Below are 16,281 nucleotides of genomic sequence, written 5' to 3'. Positions count from 1 at the left end.
ACACATCTGTTCCTTCAAGTGCAGGGTTTCTAAACGTATGTATTTATTACATAAATTGCCAGCTCAGGGCCCCGATCTGGATCAGGACTGTGTGAGGAACTCTCTGATCCCTTACCGTCCCAATCCGGATCAGGCCCTTGGTGTTTGTAATTTGCATGGGAAGAAGAACCTCTCATTGAAGAGAATGGAAAGCGCTTCCGCCACACCCCTAATTGCAGGCCCCTGTAGGTTGGCCTGAAGGGAAGAAGCCAGCCGCGGCTGCTTCTTACAGGACTGGCCATGTCTTCCTCTCACGTGCTCCTCCTCTTTCGCTAGGCTAAGGGGATTGAGGCCGAGAAGGACATGTATTACCTAGGCGCTCCCCCCGCATGACATGTAACCAGCTCTGCCGGTTCGCCTCCCAGCCTCGCCACCCCTCTTCAGCAACCGTGAATCAATCAATCAATCAATCCTCGTCACTTCGGCCTCAGAATCCACCTCGCTCCTCCTCCTCCACCTCGCCCCGCCTCTGAGGTAGGCCTGGCGCCTGCGTAGTACGCCATGGAGGCCGGGACGCTGCGAGCGGGCGGAGGAATGTGCGTTACAGTTAAATAGTGGGTTCAGCGGCCACAGGAACGGCGAGTGGCGGCACTTCTAGGGATCGGATGAGGAAGACTGGTTGAGGCGGCACGGGTCAGAGGAGGCGGTTCAGACCAGGCTCCAGCTGCGGCGCTGCGGGGACAGAGACTCGGCAGCAGCGCCGGCGGGCGAGAAGGCGAGACAGGGTGGGCCGGCTGACCGACCAGAGCAGACGGAGGGTCTCCATGGCGCGGCGTGGGCTCCTGGGCGACCGCGGCACCCACAGCTCCTCCGTTGTTAGCCGCGCTTGGTTCCCCTGAGAGGCGCTGCTGCTTCTCCTCCTCTAGCAACAGGACAGACTCTTGTCTCGTCGTTGATCCTCGGATTGGGCCGGAGTAAGAAGGGGGAGCCGCCGGGGCCTCAGTCATCGCCCTCCGCCCCCCTCTCACACGGGTGGGACTGTAGTAGGTGGAGTGCTGGGGACTGGAATAGGCGGCGGCATTTCTACCTCTATGATGAAGTTCAAGCCGAACCAGACGCGGACCTACGACCGGGAGGGCTTCAAAAAGCGGGCGGCGTGCTTGTGCTTCCGCAGTGAAAGGGAGGACGAGGTGAGAGCAGGACGCCAGTCGGGGGTTTTGCTCGGCTTGGCTCCTGTGGCGAGGAGGAGCCGCGAGGCAAGAGAGCACGGAAGAAGCCCCGGGGTTAGGTCATGTCCCTCTCCCACCTGCCGTCAGTCTCCGGTCTCAGCCAGAGCTGCGACGATGCCGCGCCCCGTTCTCTCCTTCCAGCCTGTGGCGCTGCCCATTCATTTTCCTGACCCCTTTGTCTGTGGGGTTCCGCGGAACGGGCTAGGCTTGTCGCCCCCTTGCGAGCCTCGTCGGTTCCTGCCCTTTTCCTTTCTCTGTTGCTGGTGTGGCGGGTGTTGCTGGCAGGGTATGAAATTCACTCTATCCTCCGAAGCGGGCCTGGGCGGATCCCCTTGGAGAATTGAGGGCTACTTTGTAGGGCACACTGGTGAGGTGACCCAAGGTCGGGTTATATAGATAAGTTGGTGTAGTTCAACCTTGGGATGGAGCTAAAATTGTCATTGGTCTTAAAACGATTGTGTGAGTGTGTGTGTGTGTGTGAGAGAGAGAGAGAGACAAGCCAGCTACTCTTTTAGTTGTTACATAGAACGGTTGCTAGCTGTGCCTTGAATATTGTGCATCTTGAATACTCTTTGTCACTAGCTGGATAGATCTGGCTGTCTCTGAAAACAGCATGCTTTGAGTTCAAGGACCTCGCCTCCTGAAGTGGGGAGATCAAGTTGCTTTTGTGACTGTCACATTTTTAGAGACAACTCACACACACTTGCCGGACAGACAGGTAGGCAGCAACAGCAATCTGCATAACTAGTTCCTGGAGATGATCTGCTTGCTTCTACCCCATCTCTTTGTGATGCATTCAGAATAAATACAAAATATTTGAATAGTAGTGTACTGTTGTTACTGTCTAGATACCTAAAACATAGCAATGTGGTTTTGAAACATGTAGATAATGGATTATATCAAACATTAGCCATGCTCAGATCCATTGAAAGCAATGAATGTAAGTTACAGTGGGTCTACTCTGAGTATGAATGATATTTGATCTCACCCAGTGTGCGTAGATGGATGTCTGTGTTCACTGCTTGTAAGGCAAACCACATATATAAACAGACGCACTTTCTTGCCATGGGTTGAAGTTTACATTTTTTATATATAGTAGAATGGCATTTAGTAACACTGTACATTTTAAAATGCCATGCTACCTCTGGATCAAAAGCACGAGTGTACACACATGTATGTACATACGTGTTGATTTCTACAGGAATAGAGGTAAAGTTCTGCACTTATAAGCAAGGTTGGTTTTTTCTAGAAACTTGTTTTTGATACCACCTTCTAGCCACAAACATTATTTAGCAGTACTACATTTTTGTTTTTGTTCTTTGTAAAATAACAAAGGTAAATAATCTTTGTACATCAGTGTAGTGGATAGTGAGCTAAAAACAGTCAAAATCTTTGTTACTTTGGAGACATATTGACCCATTACTAAGACTTTTAGTGCCTGATTAAGTAACTTTTCCAATATTTCCAATGTAGTCACTTCCTGACTAAGAAGGTATTGCTTGCTGTCAGTGTTGATGCTCATAAGGATACATGGGAGAACTGAAAATCTGAGACCAAGGATGCAGTCCTGTACATGCACACTTGGGAATAGTTAGCTTGGTGATTCTTGTTTACTCAATCAATAAGAATTGGACTGCATGTTGATATAGTTGTTCAGCTCTTGCTTCTCCAGTTCGCTGAAAGGGAGACCATGACCTCTTCATTTTAAATCTGTTTTACTGTCCACACAAAAAGTATAAGTAGCAGAACTTTTAAAGCCAAATATTGTACTGGTTATCTTCATTGTATCCCTAGCTTTGCAGCCATCTGATAAGTGAGTGACTTGTTAGTGCTTCAAATCTAAGTACAAAACATTGCTGTTCTATTGATTATATCCCTTGCTGGAACAATTCTTGAAGGTGCCTGCGAAGTACCAAGAACATTTGCTACCTTGAGATGCAGTGGAGTTGTATGGAGAAAAAAGAATTATTCCTGTTTTCATAATACTCTATCCCCATTTACCTTTGCCAACACTAGCACGTGATGGTTTTATCACACAACCTAGAGGCAGTTTTTCCAAAAGCAGGCTTGACTGTATCAGCTGTTGGCAAAAACTTTACATGTTGTGTGAGGCAATTGTACAATGCTCTGGAACAGTTGGATCTTGCTACTGGAAATATATGATAGATGGGGAGGACAACATAGCATAGTTGAAACTCTTGGAACTGAAGTGGGTTGGGACTCCAACTGCTAACAGGGCTAGCTAGAGCCTTTTCCGAAGAGACTTTTCACTCCTTCTCCTCCTGCCAACATTATGGCACGTTAATATGTTTGAACCATTGCAGCAACCACCATATTGTACTTGTTGAACACCTCCTGTAAAAATGCATTTCTTTCTGGTATCTTCCCAATTAAAAGCAAAGAGTAAATTGATAGTGTAGTTCTTGATGTGACCAGTTGACAAGAAAAGTGGTAATGTCAGTTAAGTCTGAGTGTGTCTACTGCATGTGTGTGAAATTGATTTAAAAATCAGATTTTTGCAAATAAAATTTCAGGTTGACTGAAAACTAGGTTATTCTTAAATGGCAATTTGAGCCTATACTTAGATGGTCACAATTAAAATGTTACAACTATGTTTAATCTGGAGACTGTTTTTCTGTGTAACATAGAAGCAGGGAGTGGGGGTAGATATCTGCTGGAGTTAAGTGTGATAAATAAGTAGTGAATTGTTGGTATTAATGTGAGCTTTCTTTTGGGCTTGGGATTCATGAAGTTATCTTGCATGGTATTCACTGAGCCTGCATGATCGTACTTCTACTTATTACCTCCAACCAGCAGACTTGCACAATATGTTCAGTTCTCAAATTAAGAATACTTGGGATTTTTACTATCAAAAAAGCACGGACATGGGGTATTCATTTCATGGTGAAACACTAGTTTGCATAATAACTATTATCTCTTGCTTGAAAATTAGGGACACTTGTTCCAGCCTGATCCTGTGCATGTTTAATAGGAAGCAAACCCCTCTTTAAGTGAGACTTTGCTTGCTGCAATCCTGTGTACACTTCCTTGTATTAGCCTTCTGCTTGGTTTCATTGTATGGGGACAGAGAGGTAAATAAATCTTTCTAATCTCTGAGCAGATGGAATTTTGTAGCACAAAAGGCACAAGGGCTGCATAGCCAGAGTTGTACAATAACTGTTGCCAACTTTTAGTGTTTTGTTGTAGAAAGCTGGTGTGCATGCTTTCAGGAAGTGCAGGAATTTTGATCAATCTATCTTTCAAGCAAAGTAAATTGTAAAAGATTCCCTGTTTATCTCCAATATTTGGCCATCGGAAATACTACTTATTCACACGGAACTTCTACTTTTAGCTATTATATCTAAAGTTATTTTTGGGTAAGCCTCTGTAGAGTAGTCAAAGCTAGTGCCAATATTTTCTGCAACTATATTGTATGAAACTTTAAACTGCTGTTTTTACTGGGCCACTGTCACTGAATGAGCACAAGTTTTAATGTGATGAAAGAGCAACAAAATATTGCTATAAGGCTCACTTGAATTATCTTGCCAATATGTTTCCATAGGGCTTCTTGCTCAGTACTAGGGCTGCAGAGGGAGTTCTAGCTATATTAAAAAGTGAGATACTTGGCATATTTTAATTGTTGTTGTAGGTTTGAATAGTATGTGTTAAAGGAATGGCAGTCACCATCTTGCAGCAGCAACTAGTCCTGAATGTTTAACAATTCTGAATGAGTAGCTTGGGAAATATAATACTTACACTTCCATAGACACACGTGCACAAAGACTGTCATCTTATTCAGTGAACTGGTCAACTTCTTACACATATTGGTGAGACTTTTCCAATCTGGTGATGATCAAACAATTGATTTGTCACGTTTGTAGAAATAGCAGCAAGAAGAGATGGTAGTTATTAGGCAAAATAGTATTTCACCATGAAATGAATGGCCTATGTCCATGCTCTTTGGTTGGTAAAAGTTTGAAGTATTCATAATTTGCGAACCAAACATACTGTATAACTGCTAGTTGGAGGGAATAAATAAAAGTATAGCCATAAGGGCTAGCAAGATGCAGGATACTTTCATGCCTCTTAATATTGCCCTGGAACAACCTTAGCATAGTCCTCTTTTTGTATTCTCAAAAGGATATTGTGTTTTAGAAAAACTCTGCAAAGAATTGCTGTACAAAATACTAGAGTCTGGGTTCGGTTTCAGTGTAACTTTGTGTTCCTGCAAAACAAGAAGTCATAATAGCCATAATGAAAGCAAGAAGATTACAGGTGCTTTGGAAATATGAAACAAAGTATTCTGGTAACAGAGGGCAAGTTTTGCAGTCATTCTGTCCTTTCCAAGTGCTTGTTACATCTTCTCTGTAATAATTTATAGTTTATATATATTGATATACAAGTAGATTGTCAATTGCTTGTGATTTTCAATTAGCCTCTGGAGGGCTAGTCAGTCTAATTGCTCCCAGTAATGAAGAGAGAGTTGGCATCTCTGCATATTTGATAAGATTCAAATAGCCTTTTTTACTTCTTGAAGTGGGGTTATTCTGGTCAGTAAGTTCTCTCAATGAAAGTAAGTTTCCTCATAACCAAAGTTGTACAGTAATGGCTAAAAGTCTGTTTCCCATATAATACAGGCTGCTGAATGCTTAATACAATACATCCTCGCTTTTTGACTCTCAACTCAAATAGGGAAAAAAACATGTGGTAAGCTGGCAGTCTCATTTGAACAGTTCTTCCTTCATGGTTCAAGTTAGAACATAGTTCTGTGGGTGTCTTTGGCAATGGGAGAACTAGCCTCCGAGCTTAGACGCTCACCCAGGGCTCTACCTTTCTGAGCTTGGAGTATGTGGGGCATACTGGAATTAAATAAAACTCTGGATGTGAGATTGTAGTAGCAACTTATTGTCCAGATGGAAAATGGTGATGTTACAATTACAAACATACAACAGTCAACATGGTTTGTGTATAGCTCTGCCATGTTGGTAAAAGCAGTGTGAATGGCCTTTCCACACTGTTCTTGCCTTGGATGAAAGATGGAAGATTTTTGCAGTGGATACATTGAACTAGAAATTGTTCTATAATGCTTAGATTACAAATGTGTGGCTGTCACAGTCACTTCGTCAACTTTGGTTGAAGACCTAGGTTAAAGACCCATCAGGTTGACTCTGGCTCAGGTGGATACTTATAAATGACACCATGGATACTGGTGAAAAAGTGGTTTTTGGGGGATGACTCTTCAAAGCCACTCTTCAGGCAGTTGCTATGTGGGCTTTGTTATAGTTATTGGAGCCTCTAGCCACCTCTAGCAGCTGGAGGAGGGGGCTTCTGTTGGTCTGCAACCTGTGTGGAAGAGTTAGATGGAGTTGTCACTACTCTCGAGAGGCCCGAGGAGACTTAAGGTATCAATGCTATTAGCTGTTATTGTTCTGATTTGCCCCTTTAATGTTTTCTTTCACTTGAGAACTTTTTCTAGGTTTGAAATGAACATGATCAACAGAGACCTGTTAAATGTTGGTAAGCTGTAGACAGGATGCACTCTCACACTAGGTGTTAATTCTGGGGAAGCCACACTTGGTTTACTCTTTTATGGAGAAACAAATCACTGTTCTATAGCAAGAGGGGAACAGTAGCTCAAGCCTCTTTCTAAGGAGCATGCAGGTGAGCTTTGTGTGTCAGTTGGCTTGCTGACACATCTATCCCTGTCTTCAGTATTCTAGCAGCACCATTTTATTGGTATGTTCTTAATTGATAGTTTGATTTAGACTAGAATGCTTCTTCTTTCTGTTTTGTTGGATGAGTTTCAGTTGGTTCAGCTTGAGGGCGTGGACAAGGTGCTTGGACAGGTTCGTGCGACCACTTCGGTACTGGATCCTTGTCCCTCTTGGCTAATTAAAACTAGCAAGGAAGGAACAGTTGGCTGGGCCAAGGAAGTGATTAATGCCTCTTTACGAGAGGGAGTGGTCCCTGGCTGTCTGAAAGAGGCGGCAGTGAGACCACTCCTGAAAAAACCTTCCTTGGACCCAGAGGATGTCAGCAGCTACAGACCAGTAGCCAATGTTTTGTTCCTGGGCAAGATCCTGGAACGTGTGGTTGCTGACCAGCTCCAGGCGCTATTGGATGAAACCGATTATCTAGATCCATTTCAATCGGGGTTCAGGCCTGGTTTTGGCACTGAGACTGCCTTGGTTGCCCTGTTTGATGACCTATGTCGGGACAGAGACAGAGGGAGTGTAACTCTGTTGATTCTCCTTGACCTCTCAGCGGCTTTTGATACCATTGACCATGGTATCCTTCTGGAGAGGCTTGCGGAATTGGGAGTTGGAGGCACTGCTTGGCAGTGGTTCCGCTCCTACTTAGCGGGTCGTCTCCAGAAGATAGTGCTTGGGGAACATTGCTCGACACCGTGGGTTCTCCAATGTGGGGTCCCGCAGGGTTCGGTTCTGTCTCCCATGCTTTTTAACATTTATATGAAGCCGCTGGGGGCGGTCATCAGGAGTTTTGGAGTGCGTTGTCATCAGTATGCTGATGACACGCAGCTGTACTTCTCCTTTACATCTTCTTCAGGTGAGGCAGTCGACGTGCTGAACCGTTGCCTGGCTGCGACAATGGACTGGATGAGAACTAACAAACTGAGACTCAATCCTGACAAGACTGAGATGCTGTTGGTGGATGGTTTCTCTGATCGGATGGTGGATATATACCCTGTCCTGGATGGGGTTACACTCCCCCTAAAGGAACAGGTGCGTAGTCTGGGAGTCATCTTAGACTCTTCCCTCACACTTGAGGCTCATGTAGCCTCGGTGGCCCGGAATGCGTTCTACCAACTTCGGTTGGTAGCCCAGCTACGTCCCTATCTGAGTAAGGAGGACCTCTCATCAGTGGTACATGCTATGGTAACCTCGCGTCTGGACTACTGCAATGCGCTTTACGTAGCGCTACCTTTGAAGACAATTCGGAAGCTACAGCTAGTGCAAAATGTGGCAGCCAGACTGCTAACAAGAACTAAGCGGTCTGAGCATATAACACCTGTGCTAGCCCGTTTGCACTGGCTTCCAATATGCTTCCGGGCCAGATTCAAAGTGTTGGTACTTACCTATAAAGCCTTATACGGCGCGGGACCACGATATCTGTCGGAATGCCTCTCCCGATATGAACCGGCCCGTACACTACGGTCTACTACGAAGGCCCTCCTCCGGGTTCCGACTCATAGGGAAGCCCGGAGAGTGGTGACAAGATCTAGGGCCTTCTCAGTGGTGGCCCCCGAACTATGGAATGGTCTCCCCGAGGAGGTGCGCCTGGCGCCGACACTATCATCTTTTCGGCGCCAGGTTAAAACCTTTCTCTTCTCTGAGGCATTTTAATTCCTGTTAATTGTAAATTATTATATTTTGATTTTAGACTGTACAGTTTTGTGTACAGTTTTGTGTTATTTTTATTGTATTTTTAATGTTCACCGCCCAGAGAGCTGTTGCTAGTCGGGCGGTATATAAGCTTAATTAAATAGATAAATAAATAAATTCTTTCTACCACCATACATATATAAATACTTGTGCAGTAGCACCTGCTATAGAGTCTAAATAATGAGCAAGGAAATGGCTCTAAGACAGTCAAGCATGGGTGATGCAACTTAGAATTTCTCCTTGCCTAGCTAGTCAAGTTGGCCGCTGAAGAGAGAATGAAGCAAGGAGTTGTGTGAGCACTCCAGAACTTTGGGAGGAATCTGCTGCTGGGAGTTGCTTGCCTTTTAACTTACTGGCAGAGTTCTTTCAACAGTTGTGCAAGAGGAAGATTACATATTGTATGTTTTTATTCTCTTATGAGCTGCCTTGGGGGACCTTCTCGGCTAAAAGGTGGGATTGAAATGCCTAAATAAACTAAAAGGCATTTTAGTGGACAAACACACAAAAATTGGATGAAATATACATTCCACTTTTTGTATGCCTACGTCCTGCTTATTACTCCATCTCACCCACAGATGTGAAAAATATGTTGTAATTCTGCATGTAGCTTACAGAATAAAGCAATGTTTGAGTTGCATCAGTGTGGAAGAACCCAAGTGTGCTATAGCTGTTTTTTGCTCTTAAGCAGGACCTTTGGTGGAATTTAGAAAAGGTTTATTGAGCCACTCTTCCATTATGCCTTGAAATAAGTCTATGGGATTCTGGTAAATGTCTTACATGCACCTGTCAAGGTTGCTAACTGATGCATAAGTTAGAACAGTGGTTCCCATCCTGCGGACTGGGACCCCTAGGGGGGTCACGAAGTCTTCCCACGGGGGTCACAAAGAGCAAAAGTAAGAATTATTTATTAATTCACTAATAGGCAAAACCCCTTGCAGTTTAAGAATGTACCTATAGCCAACAGATATGTCTAGCAAACTTTAAAAAGCAGGGAGATTGGTCAGCTATAGTGAATGCACCAGGGGACAGGAGACCTGTGTGTTGTTGCCACCACTCACTATATGCTCAGAGGCACACGTTACCAAATTCTTCCAAGCTACACAGGAAGTGGATTGGACTGTGAAAGACCAACCCAAATTGTGTTCGCATTTTGACAAATTTGTAGGACAGTACAATATCTCAGAGAGGAGGTCAGGTCTTCCCTGGTGCATTCACTATAGCTGCCCAATTTCCCTGTTTTTTAAAGTTTGATAGAAATATCTGTTGGCTCTAGAGGGAGGGGTGGGGAGGGGAGGAGATTGGGTGGGTGGGCACTGGGCAGAGGGGAAGCCCCTTTCCTTTCCAAAAGGAAAACATTGGGAACACTATCATTGCTTCCCCCCCACACACCTTTTTATTCTGCAGCAGGCACATGTAACCTTTCTCCCAAATTTAAACCAAAGTTGGCCCTGGCCACATCCATACCACACCTTTATTCCACTTTAGACAGTTATGGCTTCTTCAAAAGAATCCTCGGACGTTTAGTTAGTGAAGGGTGCTGAGAGTGGCTAGGAGATGCCTGGTTCCCCTCACAGAGCTGCAATCAGAGCGGCTAACTGCTAAACCACTCTGGCCACTGGAGCTCTATTAGGGGAATAAGAGTCTCCTCTCAGCCCCCCTTCACAGACTACACTTATAATAATAATATAATATAATAATAATAATAATATTTAATTTGTGTGTCACCTATCTGGCAGATAGCCACTCTAGGCGACGTACATTAAAATGGGATAAAATACAATAGTATCAAATGCAGTCACATTAATCTCAAATAAAATACTGGACAATCATCAGTACATTTATAAAAACATTTACATATACAGCATATAATAGATGACAAAATCATGGAGATTAACCCATCCCAAAGATCTCAAAGGCCTGTTGAAATAGCCACGTCTTCAGGGCCTTGCGGAATACATCCAGGGAAGGGGCATGTCGGAGATCAAACGGGAGGGAGTTCCAGAGAGTGGGGGCCACCACAGAAAAAGCCCTCTCCCTAGTACCCACCAACCTAGCTGTTTTGGTTGGTGGGATTGAGAGAAGGCCTTGCATGGCTGATCTGGTCGGGCGGCATAATTGGTGGAGGCGCTCTTTCAGGTAAACTGGGCCGAAACCGTACAGGGTTTTAAAGGCTAATACCAACACCTTGAATCGGGCCCGGAAAACAACCGGCAGCCAGTGTAGGTCAAATAACACCGGCGTAATGTGATCACGGCGGCGGCTGTTGGTAAGTAAGCGCGCCGCTGCATTCTGTATAAGTTGCAATTTCCGGGTCGTTTTCAAGGGTAACCCCACGTAGAGCGCATTACAGTAGTCCAATCAAGAGGTGACCAGGGCATGTATTACGAGTGGGAGCTGTTGAACAGGGAGGTAGGGTTGTAGCCTATGTATAAGGTGTAACTGATACCAAGCTGCCCGGCTCACGGCCGAAATCTGAGCCTCCATGGACAGCTTGGAATCAAGAATGACCCCAAGGCTACGGACCTGGTCCTGTAGGGGCAGCCTCATCCTGCCAAACACCAGGTCAACATCTCCCAACCTTCCCTTGTCTCCCACAAGTAGTACCTCGGTCTTGTCAGGGTTCAGCTTCAGCCTGTTCCTGCCCATCCATCCACTCACGGATTCCAGGCACTTGGATACGGTCTCCACAGCCCTCTCCGGTGAAGATTTGAATGAGAGATAGAGCTGAGTGTCATCCGCATATTGGTGGCACTGCAGCCCAAATCTCCTGATGATCGCTCCCAGCGGCTTTACATAGATGTTAAATAGCATGGGAGAGAGAATAGAACCCTGTGGCACACCACAACTGAGAGGCCAAGGGTCTGAAACCTCATCACCCAATGCTACCTGTTGACGCCTATCGGAGAGAAAGGAATGGAACCACCGTAAAACCGTGCCTCCCAATCCCAAACTCTCCAGGCGATCTAAAAGGATACCGTGGTCGACGGTATCAAAAGCTGCTGAGAGATCTAGGAGGACAAGGAAGGTGAATTCTCCCCTATCCAATGCCCTCCTCATATCATCTACCAGAGCGACCAAGGCTGTTTCAGTTCCATGTCCAGTCCTGAAACCCGATTGGTATGGATCTAGATAATCCGTTTCATCTAAGTGTGTCTGCAGCTGATTAGCCACCACTCGCTCAATGACCTTGCCCAAGAATGGTACATTCGAAATTGGGCGAAAGTTGTTTAATATTTGGGGATCCAAGGAGGACTTTCTTTAAGATGGGCTTTATAATAGCCTCCTTGAGGGCTAGTGGCATAACACCCTCTTGCAAGGATGCATTGACCATTGCCTTGATCCCCTCGCCCAATCTCTCTTTGCAGCTCATGAGGAGCCACGACGGGCAAGGATCAAGTAGACAAGTGGTAGGCCTTACAGATGAGAGCACCTTGTCCACATCCTCAGAAGGAAGAGGCCGAAATCGATCCCATTTGACCGGTTTGCAACTGGCCAACTCTAGCTCACTCACTGTATCCACGGTGCACGGAATTGAGCTCCTCAGGTGCTCGATTTTATCAGCAAAGTGCTTTGCCAAATTGTCACAGGAGGCCTTGGACTGTTCCAAGGGTTCCTGAGCAACTGGACCGACCAGGCTTCGGACCACCTGGAACAACCTCCTGGGACAGCACTCTGCTGATGCAATAGAGGCAGCAAAGAATTCCCTCTATGCTGCCCTTACCGCCACCTGGTAGGCAGCTATTGCTGCTCTAACCTGTGTCTGAGCATATTCGGAGCGCGACTTCCGCCACCGGCGCTCTAGTCGTCTCACCTTCTGTCTCAAAGTACGCAACCATGGTGTGTACCATGGTGCTACTTGAGTTCTGTTCAGAAGGAGAGGACGTTTCGGAGCCACTCGGTCTAACGACCCGGCGATCCTCTCGTTCCACTCCATCACCAGGGCTTCGACCGGGTGACCTTCAGCAGGTTCCAATTCCCCAAGCGCCGTCAGGAAACCATCTGGATCCATCAGGCGCCTGGGGCAGACCATTCTAATAGGACCTTTACCCCTGCGGAGGGCGTGTGGCATCGAGAGATCCATCTTTACCAGATAGTGGTCTGACCATGAAACGGGGGTAGAAGAAATAACCCCTAATTTCAACACACTACCCTCCCCCCCCGGGACAAATATAAGGTCAAGAGTATGACCGGCTACATGGGTGGGCTCAATATTACTAAGGCGCAGTTCCCAGGAAGCCATGGTTTCCAGGAAATCCTGAGGGGCTCCGATGAGAGTGGTCTCGGCGTGTATGTTAAAGTCACCCAGAACTAACAGCTCCGGGGACAACATTTGCACATCCGAGATCACCTCCAGCACCTCGGCCAGAGAGTCTTCCCAGGATTCTTTGGGAGAAGCCATTACTGGCTCAAGTAAAATAAAAGTCTGGCTTGGGTTTGGCCCTCTGATTAGGCAAGTTCAGTAGCTGTGAGTCTGGCTTTTAGAACACTGACGGTTCTTACTGAGCATGCCCCTGCTTATCATGGACTTTAATGCTAAATTTCTTAAATTATAAATCAGCCAGACATTTTTTTAACTTTTAACCTGCAGAAGATGAAGGTCAGAGTATGGGGCAATGTCAGTAATAGAATTACAGGCAGTCTGTGAACATGGCTGATTTTTAATTAATTTCAACAAATTATGAGAACTCTGACAGAAAAAAGTCCAGCGATTCTTTTTCTCTCACTTTTTACACTTTGAAGCAGGGTTGTGGAGTCGGTACGCCAAACCTTCAACTCCGACTCCTCTATTTTTCTACTGTCCGACACCGACTCCGACTCCACCCAAAATTGCTTCCAACTGCACAGCCCTGGAAAGGGCTGTAAATGTCTTTTTAAATTGGAAGCTCTCATAGGAGCATTTTTATCGCTGCCTGAATATGCGCTGATCTTGGCATCACAGCATTTGTCTTCATCTGGGTCCTGTGTCATACACTGACACACAAAATGTTTTCCATCTTGAGTTATGGTGAAATGCTCAACTACAGCTGACTTCATGGGAAGCTTCTTTGACATTCTGAATTTATATTTTAAAAAAATTGTCAATCAAAATTTATTTTGAAGTCAGAGTCTGTACATTTCTTCCGACTCCACCCAAAATTGTTTACGACTCCGACTCCACAGCCCTGCTTTGAAGTCTGGATTCTCTGTTTTGTCACCATGAACATTTAGAGGGTTGTTAAGCAAGCGTTTCTGAGTTCAGGACTATAAGTTTTGTAAGGTTTTGTTTTGAAATGAGCTTATGGGAAGCTACATATTTGGTATGGGAGGTATTTTCAATTTAACATTGTGGAATGTGAAAAATCCACTTTGTCTATAGTATACAGCCACTCTTGTGGCTGTATTATTTAAAGAATTAATTAATGGCTGGTCTGTGTACCATCAACTTGCAAGCCTGCACTGCATGTGCATGCAGCCGCTTCCATCTCCCCTCCCTTCTAGCCGGCAAAGCCAGTTCCCGCCACACACAGCTGAGCAGCACAGCACCCGAGCAAGTATATCAAGAGAAGCACCCAGCTGGGCTTATTTAAACTCCAGCATCTCTCCCCCTCCCTTTTGTCAGTGGCAGTAAGAGAGGATTGATTGAACTGGCTCTGGCTGTAGAGATAGAGGGACCTTGGGAGGGGGCCACCTGCCAAAAAAAACAATGGAACGATGGAGTCCTAGAGCATCCCCTCATGAATGCATACCTGGGCACTCAATAAAAATTCACTGCATAGTTAACTTATGGTACGATGTATATATGTCTACTCAGTAGTAAGTCTCTTCATATTTAATGCGGCTTACTCCCAGGTAGATCAAATTGCAGTAATCAGACCAGAGCAAGATTCTGTTGAAGCTGTACTACTTTTTTTGGGTGGTGGATGGGGATTTATAGGGTAAAGATGCTTATGTCCATAATACAAAGACTTAGACTGCAGTCCTAACCAGGTCTACTCAGAAGTAAGTCCTAGAAAATTTAATGCATATAGGGTAGGGTAGGCTGAGAGTTAGTAGCTAACCCAAGGCAATAAGTGAGCAAAAAGAGATGGGTAAAGTAAATTTTAAAAATGTAAAATTGCAAATGCACAGTGTATTTTTGTTGCTGTTTATCAAGGCTTTGAGTGTTTTTATGCAGTTGTATATGTTCATTTTAAATGTATTTTTAAATACTTTAAAATACGTTAGGTTGCCCACATTGTGTTGTTTTTACTCTTGAGTTCTCATGGTTTAGTGTTTGCATTGGGGGAGAGCAGGGCTCTTGTGCCTTTAACAAGCTGTGCGGCAGACAGAAATTAAACGAAGTAAATTAAGCCTTTTCTGGTATAGAAATACAATTATGGGGAAAGCTTTACCTGTTGACATTATGTCAGATTTATTATTATTATTATTATTGTCATATGTCTTGAGGCGAGTGCTGAAGAGGAAGCATCGTTGTATACAGGTAGAACACTTAAAACCAGAGTCAAAATACCCTGGCATCAACCAACTGTTCATCATTCTAGGTGCTTCACTTTTATCTCCTTCCTTTCATCAAAGTTTGTTAAAAGTTGGTTATATTGCTGTAACCTGCCCTGGGACTTTCTGGTGAAGGGCAGGTAATAAATATCATCATCATATTTGTTCTTGTGATGAATAAAAAGTGACATTTTATGCTTCTTTATGTATTTTTTCAATTAACAGACTAAAATTACAACAATTAGCATGTGGGGGTTGTGAAAATTCTTGAGGTTACAAAGGGGGTCCCATACTCATAAAGTTTGGGAACCCCTGGGTTAGAATACAATGGATTGATGTATATGGATATGACAAAAGAATGCAGGTGGGCAGTAATGTATTTATGTATTTATTTATTATTTAATATGTATCCCACCCTTCCTCCCAGCAGGAGCCCAGGGCGGCAAACAAAGCGCTAAAAACACTTTAAAACATCATAAAAACAGATCTTAAAATACATTAAAACAAAACAGCGTTAAAAACATTAAAAAAAACTTTAAAAAAGGGTTAAAAACATATTAAGCAATTCTAACACAGACGCAGACTGGGATAGGTCTCAACCTAAAAGGCTTGTTGAAAAAGGAAAGTCTTCAAAAGGCACCAAAAAGATAACAGAGATGGCATCTGCCTAATATTCAAAGGGAGGGAATTCCACAGGGTAGGTGCTGCCACACTAAAGGTCCATTTCCTATATTGTGCAGAACAAACCTCCTGATAAGATGGCATCTGCAGGAGGCCCTCACCTGCAGAGCGCAGTGATCGACTGGGTATATAAGGGGTAAGACAGTCTTTCAGGTATCCTGGTCCAGATCTGTATAGGACTTTGTATGCCAAAACTAGAACATTGAACTTGGCCCGGTAGCAAATGGGCAGCCAGTGCAATTCTTTCAGCAGCGGGGTGACATGCTGGCGATACCCTGCCCCAGTGAGCAGTCTTGCCGCCGCATTTTGCACCAGCTGCAGCTTCCGGACCTCAAGGGTAATCCAGCCTGGAGGTTACCAGTGTGTGGATAACAGTGGTCAGGCTATCCCGGTCCAGAAATAGGTGCAGCTGTCTCACCAGCCAAGGCTGGTAAAAGGCACTCCTAGCCACGGAGGTCATTTGGGCTTCTAGCAACAAAGATGGATCCAGAAGCACCCCCAGGCTACGGACTTGC

At 44.9% G+C, this 16,281-nt stretch overlaps 1 protein-coding gene across 3 annotated transcripts in view; it reads left to right on the top strand.

The window, feature by feature from the left end:
• The first annotated feature begins 290 nt into the window (after positions 1-290).
• NUDT4 (nudix hydrolase 4) overlaps positions 291-16,281 on the top strand; it is a 28,500-nt gene continuing 12,509 nt past the window's right edge. For 2 of the 3 annotated variants that reach the window (XM_061639577.1, XM_061639576.1), the window contains exon 1: positions 291-1,169. In XM_061639577.1, coding sequence (XP_061495561.1) covers positions 1,071-1,169 — 99 coding nt within the window. In that variant the 5' untranslated portion in view covers positions 291-1,070. The remainder of the gene's footprint in view (positions 1,170-16,281) is intronic. The other variant, XM_061639578.1, reaches the window with a different exon arrangement.

The sequence above is a fragment of the Rhineura floridana genome, chromosome 8 (genome assembly GCF_030035675.1).
Source record: "Rhineura floridana isolate rRhiFlo1 chromosome 8, rRhiFlo1.hap2, whole genome shotgun sequence".
Taxonomy (NCBI): domain Eukaryota; kingdom Metazoa; phylum Chordata; class Lepidosauria; order Squamata; family Rhineuridae; genus Rhineura; species Rhineura floridana.
Note: the sequence above shows the minus strand (reverse complement) of the source record. Positions and strands in the feature narration are given on the sequence as shown.